Source organism: Podarcis vaucheri (assembly GCF_965113315.1).
Source record: "Podarcis vaucheri genome assembly, chromosome: 1".
Taxonomy (NCBI): Eukaryota; Metazoa; Chordata; class Lepidosauria; order Squamata; family Lacertidae; genus Podarcis; species Podarcis vaucheri.
Genome location: NC_138759.1, coordinates 52,917,335 through 52,930,542, shown reverse-complemented (window position 1 = coordinate 52,930,542; position 13,208 = coordinate 52,917,335). Strand labels below are relative to the sequence as shown.

General features: G+C 44.4%; 1 protein-coding gene across 1 annotated transcript in view; it reads left to right on the top strand.

Annotated features, from left to right (window-relative positions):
* The window catches only part of CREB3L1 (cAMP responsive element binding protein 3 like 1), a 78,720-nt gene that overhangs the window by 48,874 nt on the left and 16,638 nt on the right, over positions 1-13,208 (top strand). Inside the window, exons 3-6 of the mRNA XM_082225524.1 lie at positions 3,143-3,303; positions 6,625-6,703; positions 10,216-10,373; positions 11,911-12,060. Coding sequence (XP_082081650.1) covers positions 3,143-3,303; positions 6,625-6,703; positions 10,216-10,373; positions 11,911-12,060 — 548 coding nt within the window. The remainder of the gene's footprint in view (positions 1-3,142; positions 3,304-6,624; positions 6,704-10,215; positions 10,374-11,910; positions 12,061-13,208) is intronic.

Here is a 13,208-nt window from a genome sequence, read left to right as displayed (position 1 = left end):
CTATCCAATTACCGCCCAGTTTCAAATCTTCCATACCTGGGTAAGGTAATTGAGAGAGCGGTTGCTGAACAGCTTGGTAGGTTTCTGGAGGAAACATCGGCATTAGATCCATTTCAGTCCGGTTTCCGTCCTGGTTTTGGGACGGAGACGGCTCTGGTTGCCCTAACAGATGATATCCGTAGACAACTGGATCGAGGCGGGTCAGGGCTGCTGATCCTTTTAGATTTGTCAGCAGCCTTTGACATGGTCGATCATGATCTTCTGGACCATCGCCTCGCAGACGTGGGGATACAGGGCATAGCCCGTAACTGGTTGTGCTCTTTTATCTCTGGTCGGGGACAGAGGGTAGCACTAGGGAGGGAAATGTCGTCACGCCACTCCTTGGTGTGTGGAGTGCCGCAGGGCGCAATTCTCTCCCCGATGCTTTTTAACATCTTTATGCGCCCCCTTGCCCAGATTATCCGGAGCTTTGGGCTGGGCTGTCACCAATATGCTGATGACACTCAGCTCTATCTGCTGATGGATGGCCACACTGACTCGGCCCCGGACACACTGACCAGATGCTTGGAAGCTGTGGCTGGATGGTTTCGTGGGAGCCGATTGAAACTAAATCCTTCGAAGACAGAGGTCCTATGGCTGGGTCGGGATGGTATGGGGATGAGGGACCAACTCCCTTCTCTTGAGGGGGCCCAGTTAGTGCCATTGCCTTCCGTTAAGAGTTTGGGTGTAATCCTTGACGCCTCCCTTTCCATGGAGGCGCAAGTTACAGCAACAGCCAAGGCGACATTTTTCCACCTTCGCCGCATCAAGCAGTTGGTCCCTTACCTTTCCCACCCCGACCTGGCCACAGTGATCCATGCGACAGTCATCTCCAGGCTTGACTACTGTAATTCGCTCTATGCGGGGCTGCCCTTGAAGCTGTCCCAGAAACTCTAGCGGGTACAGAATGCTGCAGCGAGGCTCCTCACGGGGTCTCTGCCATGGGAGCATATTCATCCAGTGCTTTACAAGCTGCACTGGCTCCCGGTGGAGTACAGGGTCAGATTTAAGGTGCTGCTTTTGACCTTTAAAGCCCTTCACGGCCTAGGACCCTCGTACCTACGGGACCGCCTCGCCTGGTATGCCCCGCGGAGAGCCTCAAGGTCCATAAATAACAACACCCTAGTGGTCCCAGGCCCTAAGGAAGTTAGATTGGCTTCAACCAGAGCCAGGGCCTTTTCAGCACTGGCCCCAACTTGGTGGAACGCTCTGTCTCATGAGACCAGGGCCCTGCAGGATCTGATTTCTTTCCGCAGGGCCTGTAAGACAGAGTTGTTCCGCCTGGCCTTTGGCTTGGAGCCAATTTGATTCCCTCCCCCCCATTTTCTTTTTTCTTTTCCTTCTCCTGCAATGAGGCTACATTTTAATATTTTAATGTTCCATTATTTTAATGTTGTATTTTATTTTTGTTTTTAAGTTGTAATCATTCATCTTGTTTTTATTATTGCTTGTAAGCCGCTCTGAGCCCGGCCTTGGCTGGGGAGGGCGGGGTATAAATAAAAAAATATTATTATTATTATTAAGAGTCTCCTCCAGCACCATAATTCAAAAGCATCAATTCTTTGGTGATCAGCCTTCATGGATCACTGCCTGGAATTAGCAGCATACTAATTTTTTTACTGCAAATAACAGCTGTTGGGAAGACTACAAGAGAGCACTTGGTAAGGAAGGGTCTGAGTTGTTTTGTCAAAAATAAAAAACAGTACTAGAGGAATTTGCTTTTAAAAACATTTTGCTCTTGATGTGTTGAGTGTTCTACTGTGTTCAGCTAAAACTAGATATCTGACTCTACAATGGTATGCCTGATAAGTTGTTTGCAAGGGGAGCAACAATGGATCCACAAATATAAAATATTTCACCTGGCGTCTGACCAAGTAGTGGTGTCAAATTGAATTGAGGATGGGCTTAGGCGAGTCTATAGCCACCACAATTCTGCAAACATTAATTCTGCAAATTTCAGAAGAGTAGCCCTGTTTAACCAGCTGTAGCAAAAGCAACACAGAGACCAAATGTGTCTTTAAGACACATTTATTGTGGAATAACATTTTGCAGACAATACCATGCATCATCCGTAGGAGGCTACGGTTCCTAGAGTGGTTTAACAATCAATCCTTCTTCCCAGGGAACTCTAGAAATTGTAGCTGTGTGAGGGGAATAACTGTTCCCTAATAATTTTCTGCACCCTAAACAAGCACTCCCACAGTGCTTTGGCTGTTTAAAATGGTATTGTTATAAGAATATAAAATAAATGTTCATAACAGAAAAGGTCCTGAACAAATTGACCTCAAATATTTCTCTGCAAGGTCAGAGTGGGAAACCTCCCCATTGTCTCTTTCCTCACAAATCCTGTCCTCACAAATCCTGTCTTAAGGGCACATTTGAGATATGAACAGTGTGTGAGCCTGTGACCTAGATTCAGGAATTAAGTAGTTATAATAACAAAAGAGTAGCCAAAACCCAGATAATGCAATCAGGTAACTTGCCAGACAGGAGATAAACAATGCACTCAGATTTCTGTTGTAGACCGCCTTTTCTTTGGTGTAGGTATGCTGTATCTGGGGGGTGGTCTTGGGCTACACCCCTTCCGTGATGTATGTATGATGTTTCTGGGGGGTGGTCTTGGACTTCAGGGTGGACAATTTAAAATGTCTATATAAGGGCTTGCATGCATGGCTCGGGGTCCTCCTCCTCTCTCCTGTGTGTGGGGGAGCACCCTGTTGCAACAGTTAATAAAGATCAGACTTACTAGCTGCTTTGCTTCTCAATATCCTCTGTTTGGTCTCTGTTATTTTCTTCTACTGACAGAACCTACAAAAGGACTCTATATGGGCTCTTGGTTACCCAATAAGGGAAAAGGAGCAGTTTCTTTTACTTATATCAGTATGAAACTGCTTTAAATGTGTAGTGCAGATGGGCTTTAGTGTTGCCTTCTGAAACAGCAGAGCTTGTTGCTGAGATTACTGGGGTTTCCCGCCTACTGCAACATTTCCTGTGTATTAATTAGAAGGCATTGGACACACACACACACACACACACACACACACACACCCACACACACCCCTTACATTGCTTACGGTACAACTTGATGTGGTTTTTTTCTCAGAACTGGAAAATGGGATGTGGTCCCTCCAGCACAAGCTGTGTTCCATCCTGGTGAAACAGGAGCAGAACATGGCACCAGAACCTCCTGAGACCCAGCTGCCAGCTAATGCAGTACCCATGTTGAACCTGAACCCACTGCAAAGGTTGCCAGTCCCTGAAGAGGTGAGTTTACTGCATCATGTTGTCTGCAATATAACAAGTTGTGCTGCAACCTATCTTCCTGCAAGCCCTTCATTCCAAATGAAAGGGCTGTTATGTGGCGGGAGATAAAATCTAGCTTTTTCTTATTTTTGTTATGACTGATTTGAAATAAGCCACTAATGGAGGAAAGGGAACAGAGGACACCTAAGGCATGTCTGGAAAGAGTGCTGACCCTCTTGCTGATAGCTTTTAGTTCATATGGAAGGCCCAAAATTAGTAGGATCTGCATGAAAGTGACCTGTGGCAAAATACAGTCTAAAATAAAATTTAAAATTCTATAGAGTCAAACTCCTGCACCAATTGGTACCCTTTCCTAGCGGTACCTTCCTGCTTTTGTTCTAGGTTTAGCACTGCAGCGTTAAATCAGTCATGGGGGGAAACTGCCATCCAGATGATGCCCTATGATCCTCCGATGAAGGACGTTATAGAAATTTAAATTATTCCTTGGCTGCTTTCAGTAGTATGAGCCAGAGGGCAGCCAAACACACCCCGTGTTGAAAGCAGTGCGTTAACACGTGTCACCATCTGAAGAGGGCTCTGCCCATAAAACCATGAAATCTGGATTTTAAAGTTACCTAACTATACCACGTAACTGCCTCTCAGGCTGGCAAAGGAGCTACAGTATTAGACCGTAACTGTCACTGCTGGGTGCTTTGTAAGGTCAGAGGCAGCATTAGGTTTTTCTTACATTACCTACAACAGGGGTAAGACACCTGTAGCTCCATAGATGGTGTTGGACTCCAATTCCCATCGGTCCCAGCCAACATGGCCAATTGTCAGGAATGATAGGAGCTGTAGTCCAGTACCATCGGGAAAACTATAGGTTCCCCAACCCTGGCCTGCAGTTCTTCCTGTTGTCCGGACTAAAGTGAGTGATTGCCCTGATCTGTTGCAAAGCCTAGCGTGGGTTATCTTCCTTTCACTTATGGTGGGTAAGGGAAACTGGATGCAACAAGCCAGCTACTCGAGCCAAACATATACACAAACTTCCTTCTCTGTTTACACAGCTTGAACTCCCTGGGCCTGCAAATGCAGATCCATGTGGCGCGTGTGTGCATTTGACAGCCATACCAAGCTCCCTCCCTGAGCTGTGTTTACAGTATGAGGCAGTGTGAAATATGTCTGTTTAATGTTGTGTGTGTGTGTGTGTGTGTGTGTGTGTGTGTATGCCTTTGGTGGGAAAGGGATGCTGGTAAGAGGATTGCATTGGTGCAGCTGGGAACTAAGTGCTGTTCCTGTTAACTCTTCATCTCATTTGAGCAGAAGCAGCTGTTGAGTGGTCCTACAGAAGGTCCAGAGAACAGTAGAGGCTATTCTCTATCTCCAAAGGCTGCGCAAATACTCCCAGCTCAGATTACAACAGATCAAAAGAGAGGGAGAGAATGTGGAGGAAAAGTTTAAATGGATTTTTTTTAAGCAGCTTGAGAAGAGAGGAGGTAATGACAAATCTGATTCTGTCCACAAAGTGAATGCCACCTGCGCCGTGCACCCTGGCAGCACACCTGCATGATGCTCACTCTCCCTTGGCAAAACACTCTTGTTTTGAATTGTGACTTCCCTGGAGACAACTTTATTTTTTTAAAAAAAGTTTTTGCTTGTCTTTGAGCAACTGGCTTTTGGTATGCAAGCTGATAAGATGGAGAAGAAGGGGGAACTGGAGGGCTGAGAAATAATTCTCATCAAAGCAAGAAGGATTATGGCTGTAGTCACAGGGCATGCTGGTATTCACTATAAGTTTTGTTTCAGGGCAGGTTAGCTACCAACTGACCTGCACCTTCTGCACTCTTACCATGCATTTAGAAGGCTCCATAGCTCAATGATAGCTCAAAAGGCTTTTCATGGACAATACGCAACTGCTGAAAAAGTCCGGCCTCTAATGGCTGGAGAGGTGGCAAGCACCCAAAACAGAGGAGGCAACAGGCAGGCAAGGAACCAGCCTGGAAGTCCAGAGGGATACTCTAGTGCAGGGTCCTCCCATTAGTCCCAGCCAGCGTGGTCAGGCTTAATGGGAACTATAGTTCAGTAACATCTGGAGGGCCACAAGTTCCCCAGCTCTGGCCTTCAGTCTTTATAGCTGTCTGCTACAAAATCAAAGGTGACCCTGGCCTTTGGGTTAACTTCTTTTCAAGCTGTGCAGAATGAGGGAAAATGACACATACAGCAAGCGTGGGATTGGCCCTTCAGAATCACATGATTTTTCCGGAGAATTCTGGTCCTTGGTAGCTGCATCCCAGCTCAAATTGCCTGCCATTTTCTCTTCTGACCAGAGGCCCAGATGGTGCAAGGAGCAGAGTATCAATGCCTGACCTTCATGGTTCCTGGGTTGAATGCCACAGTGTCTAATAATTCGAGTCCCTGCATCTGAGGATTTCTTCTGTCCATTGTGGTACTCACGGGATCTGCTGCTCTCTGTGTCTACCTGTGGCACAGAATTGCATCATTGGAAAAAGAAGTGCAGGCCTCAGTTGCACCCAAAAGGGTGTCAGAAATCACACCATACCTGTGCAGAGCTGTATGGTCTCAGAATGAACCCACCTATTCATTCATTCATTCATTCATTCATTCCTATGGTTTCTTACCTGCCTCTCATCATAAAGTCCCAGGACAGGTAACAATAAAATATACAATTATAGGTAAAGGTAAAGGGACCCCTGACCATTAGGTCCAGTCGTGACCGACTCTGGGGTTGCAGCGCTCATCTCGCTTTATTGGCCGAGGGAGCTGGCGTACAGCTTCTGGGTCATGTGGCCAGCATGACTAAGCCGCTTCTGGCGAACCAGAGCAGCGCATGGAAACACCGTTTACCTTCCCACCGGAGCAGTACCTATTTATCTACTTGCACTTTGACGTGCTTTCGAACTGCTAGGTTGGCAGGAGCAGGGACCAAGCAATGGGAGCTCACCCTGTTGTGGGAATTCGAACTGCCGACCTTCTGATTGGCAAGTCCTAGGTTCTGTGGTTTAACCCACAGCGCCACCTGCGTCCCTTTCTATACAATTATAGAAGTGGCTAAAACCATTACAATTATAAAACCTGTAAAACTGACCCCAAATGGAGCAGAATGATATACATTCAGCAGAAGAGGTGTGTCCTGCATAAAAAAAACCTTAACTATCAAAGGCCAGAGTAAATGATAAGAAGCAAATGATGGGCTGCAGTACGATGTTTTGACCTTGTGAGTCTACATTGCATGGTAAAGCAACCTCTTAATCTGCAGGGTAGAGTCATGCAAGAATTGCCTTTGCAAAACCAAAATGTTGCATTCTGTATTCTTTCACACAGGCTCCCATAGAAATGACGCCCCAGCCTATAATCAAAGCTGAACCCAGAGAGGTGAACCAATTTCTAAATGTACCAACAGGTAAGAAAATAGTTACAAGTTGCTTTCATCAGCCCTCCAGCCTCATTAATTTAAAAAACTATCTTTTGCAGAGTGGATCCTCCACCAACCCATTTGCACAAGCTTCTAAAGCATCTCTCTCTCCTCCCCCAGCCCAAAAAGGTTACTATGAGTGATGTCAGCTGTGGATGTGTGGGATTCGCTTGTAATCCGCTGATGCTGCTAAACTAACCTAATGAGATTGCAAGAAACAGTTGTTAACAGGGCACAAGTACTTGAGTTCTCTGAGTATTAGTGATTTCATGAGTCTTGTGCCTGTGTGTACTTTCTCCAACTAGCAGTGCTATGCCTCTCTTAGTGAGCTTTCTCATAGTCGCATGGCACTGACTAAACAGTGTACCTGCGAAATGCAAATGCCAGTGTGCCTGGAGCTTGGGAAAACCTTTAGCTGGCTGTGAAACCCGAGATGCCAATGCTGTTTCTCAGCAGGCTGCTTATTGTTTGGGGTGAGTAGCTCACCAACAGAAAGGGTATACAACCCCTTGCTAAACAAAACAACTATTTTTTAAAAAACAAAATGTATATACTACTGAATTGAAATAACACCTCTAAGTGGTTTACAAAGCCACATTAAAATTATCAATAGAAGACAACTAAAAACAGGTGTTTTAAAACATGCAAAGGATAATTGAAATCAACAGCAAGTAAAAACAGATTAAAATACATGTCTAAATAAACTTGCCTAAACAGAAATGTTTTAAACAGGTGCTGAACAGAGAAATACTTCTTCACAATACATAGATTATGGGATTTGCTACCACAAGATGTAGTGATGACCGTTGGCTTTGATGACTTTAGAAAAGGATTAGGCAAATCATGGCAGCAAAGGCTAGCAATGGTTATTAAATCATGACAGCTATATTCTATATTGGGGTGGGGGACCTTCAGCCCTCCAGATGTTGTTGGACTCCAACTTCTACTGGAGTCAGTGGGAGCTGGAGTCCAACCACATCTGGAGGGCTACAGGTTCCCCAGCTCTGTTCTGTATTCTGTCTCTGGGATCAGAGTCGCTATGCCTCTGAACAGCAGCCCTGCTTCTGGGCTTCCCATAGGCATCTGGTTGAACACTCTGAGAAGCAGAATGCTGGAACAGAGGGGCCTTTGGTCTGAACCAGCAGGGCTTGTCTTACAATCAGACATTTTGAGGGTTTTTTGTTTCATTTTGTATAGGACATTTAGTGGCAAGCCATTAGAAGGATAATAGCGTATGGTGCCAGTTCTCATGCGTCTGGTATCACTGTAAAGGATCTCAGTTTTGTTTCCAGAAGGGTAATGACATCAAGAATGCAGCTTGGCAGTCATTAGCACACCACAGAGGGGTCTGCTCAGAACACATGAGCACATTTATTTATTTGCTCTAAAATGTAATATCCTCCCCCTAGGCACTAAGCATTCATATTCAAGTAAGCAAGCAATGCTTCACACTAAATATTAGGCCCTCTTAAATGCTCAGCTCAGTATTTACCCTCACAAAACAGGCGTCTTTTGAAATGTGACTTTTAGCAAGCTCAGCATCTTCCATCAGCAATCCATTAAATAAGGAGGAGAGGCAGCATCTGACAAATCCAGGTTCTGGCGGAAGGTACAAGGGGAGTATGTTCCAGGAGACTTCTTGTTGGGACAACTCTCATGATAGGAAAGGAGCAATTGAAGAATATAACTTGTTCAAAAGAATGGGGGGGGGGGAGGGACTGTCACACAATGGAATTCATGATCTCATGTAAAGTTAAAGATGAGCGTGTTCACCTTGGGCTTCAGAAAAACTGGTTGAAATAGGCTTTAATGGGTAAGAATTTATGACTAGAGATACCGGGGGGGGGGGAGGATGCCAGGATGGGGGGGAGTTCCTAAAGATGGAGTTGATAAGGCTACAAATTATTCCAGTGGGAGGCATCTTAAAAAGACACTGCAACAGCTTACTGCAGAGATGAAAATAAAAAAGGACATGCATAAGCAATGGGAAGAGGAACAGGCCACCAAGGATGAGCAGCTCAGATTTGTAAAGACGGCGTCAGGAAAGCTAAATAGCTGAGGCTGGCAAGCGAGGCTAAGAGCAGCAAAATGGAGCAGTTCTGCAGTGGAACCAATTACTCAGAGAAGCTGGAAAGCCATCCGTATGCTCTACATCCCCAAACATTACAGAACAAAGAGTGGTTTTTCCCCACCCCCTCCATTCCTTTCCTTGATTCATTTCCCCCTTTATCTGGGTTTGAATTCAGATATCCATCTTATGGAATTTGGTGAATTGATTTGTGCATCACTGATGGAACAGTATGAATGAATGGCAATCACAACAAATCATCATCAAGAATCCAGTTATTTTGGTGCTTAGTCCAAGTGGCTCAAGCTTGCACCCCAGACCAAAGATTTACTGCTGCCTCAAGATAATCAAAGTTTGCTTGCATTGATAGAATCATAGAGCTCACAGTACCACATGAAAACAAGTCCAAACCACTGCACAAAGATAGGAATATTAATCTATCAGCCCCTTGTCAAATTGCACCATACAATACAGATCACAACATGCCCTGTGCATAGTGGTGTGCACAGAACAATTTGCTTCAGATGAATCAAGCAAATGAGCCAAGCTGCATATTATATCAAAAGGCAACATATCTCAAATAATTATTTCTCATTTAGGACCTTGATGTGCGCAACACCAAATATTCATATGAAGGCCACCATATTATATTAAGTCATGGCATTGAGCCATCTATACCATTTATGTTTACTTGACTGGCAGCAGCTCCCCAAGATCTTGCTGGAAGTCTGTCTTTGTACGGGAGCACCTTTCAGCTGGTGATGCCAGGAACTGAACCTGGGACCTATTGCATAGGAGATAATAAAATATCCACCCCACTATTTAGCTCAAACCTCTCATGAGCCTTAATACACCGTTAATACACCAAGTTACAGGGAATCAGGCAGAGGGCCTTCTTGGTAGTGGCACCCGCCCTTTGGAACGCCCTCCCACCAGATGTCAAAGAGAACAACAACTACCAGACTTTTAGAAGACATCTGAAGGCAACCCTGTTTAGGGAAGCTTTTAATGTTTGATGTATTACGGTATTTTAATGTTTAATGTAGTCATCCTAGCTTAATTTATTCCTGCTTTATTTAAAAATCTGTGTTCAGTGAAATATTTTAGTGGTGGTGTCTTCATGTAATCTTCCTTGTTTTTTTAGGGTCATGGGTTCAATCCCTACGTTGGGCAAAAGATTCCTGCATTGCAGGGGGTTAAACTAGATGACCCTCGCAGTCTCTTTCACGCCTATAATTCTATGATTCTCCTAATATGCGTTGTCTCTTTCTTACTGCCTTGTTGTTCCCAGAACAGTTCTATGTCTCAATGTCACCCGAAAACACTCCTTTGTTCCCACCCTTCTCCCATCAAATACTTTCTCTCCTTCGCTGTCCATGACTCAGTGGGCTGTTGCTGTCTGTTAACCTCTGCTTTGTATCTCCTGCATTAGATGACCTGGTGCAGATGCCACCGACTCCTCCCAGCAGCCATGGCAGTGACAGTGACGGATCTCAGAGCCCAAGATCCCTCCCTCCCTCCAGCCCAGTCCGCCCTACTGCACGCTCCTCCACAGCAATCTCTTCTTCTCCTCTCCTCACAGCACCACATGTAAGCAGGGAGCTCCTGTCGTGAATCATAAGGCATCTCCCGGCTCGGAGCACAAGGTTCAGGGTGGCTTTTGGCAGTGACCCCCTAATAAGGTGCACAACGGGAATGTGTGATGGGTCAGGATTGTAACAAGGATGGAGGAGAAAATAAAATGGTTTGCATTTTAAGTGTGAACTTTCCTAATTTGCACTTTCTGAACCAACGCACAAACAGAAATGCGGCTGCCCTTCGAAATTCACACTCCTCAGAATTTTGTAATGGGAGTTCTCCCAACGAAATATGCATTTTAAAAATTGTGCATAGTAGTTAAAATATTGTGCAAAAAATCAAGAAAATTTGCTTGCAGAAATGCATATACAGTGGTACCTCTAGTTACGGACTCGATCCATTCCGGGGTGCCATTTGCACCCCGAAAAGTCCATAACTAGAGTGCCGCTTCTGCGTACACACGCGGCACAGTAGAGTGCTTCTGCTCATTTATGAAGCACACAGACCGCTTCTGCGCATGCACGTGTGGCAAAACCCAGAAGTATACACTTCCGGGTTTGCTGCGTTTGCAAGCTGAAAAGACGCAACATGAACCTAACACAACACGAGGTATGACTGTAGTAGACAAAAGTACATTTAAAAGCACACACAAAAATTGTATGATTTTTTGTGCAAAATGTTTTTTTTTAATTGCAAACTAATGTAGAAATGGGGTAAGCTGGACTTAAGATTGAAAAAATAAGAAAGTGAAATTGGCAGATTCATCCATTCATTTCATTTCTATATCGCTTTATATCTTTAAGGGTGGAAATCGTGAAGTGGTTTACAATATTAAACATTAAAACATCAAATACAACATAACAGAATAAAACAAAACAGAAAAAAGTTAAACATAAAGTATACATTCAAAGCAACATAATTGACAGGAAACTAAAATCTTACCTTAAAGATTTCAAAATGAAACATTACAATGGAGGTAAAGTATAGAATGCACATTTAACGCAGTAAAATTTTTTTTAAAATATCTAAAACATTTCTAAAGAAAACGTTACTAAAGTAAGTCAAATATAAAATGCATATTTAAAACAGCATAGTTAGCAAGAGAGTAAAATATTGTCATAAACATAGAACATATCTGCCACAGTTGCTGCCTATCCTGCCAATCCTGGTTCATGGCAGGCAGCGCCTGTGGAAGCTCAGGCTCCATGACCCAGCTCTGTGCTAGGAGACAGGCAGGAGGCATTTACACTGACCTCTGCCACATGCATGGGGGATTTTTTTGTTGCCTTAGATTTTACAGTTCTCAGATTGCCTGGAGAGTTGGAGTTTCACGATGCAAAGCCATTAATGTAACTTGTAGTTAGGCCTCTTGGGTTGTGGTAATGAGGAATGCTGCTCCCCCCGCAAAAAAGCAGTATATCAACCCCAAATTTTAAGCGGTACAATAGTGACTTTTGGGGCAAGGTCCTTCTTTTTGCAGGGCAAAGTTAGGGATGGGATTGTTGATATGAATTCTGAAAATGTTGCTGCTTTTCCTTTTCACTTACAGAAATTACAAGGGACCTCGGGACCCCTGCTCCTAACCGAGGAGGAGAAACGTACCCTGATAGCTGAGGGCTATCCCATCCCAACCAAGCTGCCTCTCACCAAAGCAGAGGAGAAAGCACTGAAAAGAGTTAGACGAAAGATCAAGAACAAGGTCGATAATTCCACTGAATTGGGAAAAATCAGGAGTGTGTGTGTGTGTGTGTGTGTTTGATTAATGTGATCATCCTTCTTTAACTTGCTGCCTCATCTGAGGTTCTCCGGCTAAAATTAAATCTGTGTAGTGATAGGGCTTTGAATGCTGCCATAAGCTTTCTAGATCTAGAACTTGAAGAAGTTCTTTTTAAACATAACCATCAAGGGCATTTCCAACATCGCAGTTTTTGATGAGAAGGATGATTTATTTAGTTGTTCATTCTTGCTCAGAGAGCCAGTGTGGTGTAGTGGTTAAGAGCGGTAGTCTCGTAATCTGGGGAACCGGGTTCGCATCTCCGCTCCTCCACATGCAGCTGCTGGGTGACCTTGGGCCAGTCACACTTCTGTGAAGTCTCTCAGCCCCACTCACCTCACAGAGTGTTTGTTGTGGGGGAGGAAGGGAAAGGAGAATGTTAGCCGCTTTGAGACTCCTTAAAGGGAGTGAAAGGCGGGATATCAAATCCAAGCTCTTCTTCTCTTCTTCTTCTTCTTCTTCTTCTTACAATCTAAAAATTGACACAAGGGCAACAGCAGATAAAGGGAAGGGAAATAGAAGCTGAGGTAAATTGGGAATTAGTATGCAGTTGTTTCTATTACAAGGTCTTTGCCTTAATCATGAACATCATAATATTGGGACAGGAGACAATATATCCCTTTGCAAGTCAATACAAGGGCCTGTTTCACACATCACACTAAGCTGAACTGTGGCTTAGCATGAGCGCATGAGCAAGCAGACTTTCAGCGAGGAAATGGCAGCTTTTTCACTCTTTGCTAGTCATTCTGCTGCTGTACCATGCTGAGCTAAGCCATAGTTTACCAGTAGTCTACCATGTTGTTGAAGCCCAGGCTCATGGTTTAACTCTCTCCAAACTAACCACAGCTGTAACTAAGGTTTGTCCTATGGTCTGTGCTTTTTTGTGAGAGCTAAAACATGGGCCTGAGTTTGTATGACATGCTAAGGCAAACAATGATTTATCTCAGCATGGCACAGCAGCAAAGGAAGCTGGAAGGAGCAAAGCTGCTGCAATCTGCGCTCTGGGAGTCATCATGCTTAATTGTTTATTTGTCCTCTTGTCCCAATATTATGATTTTCATGACTAAGACTCA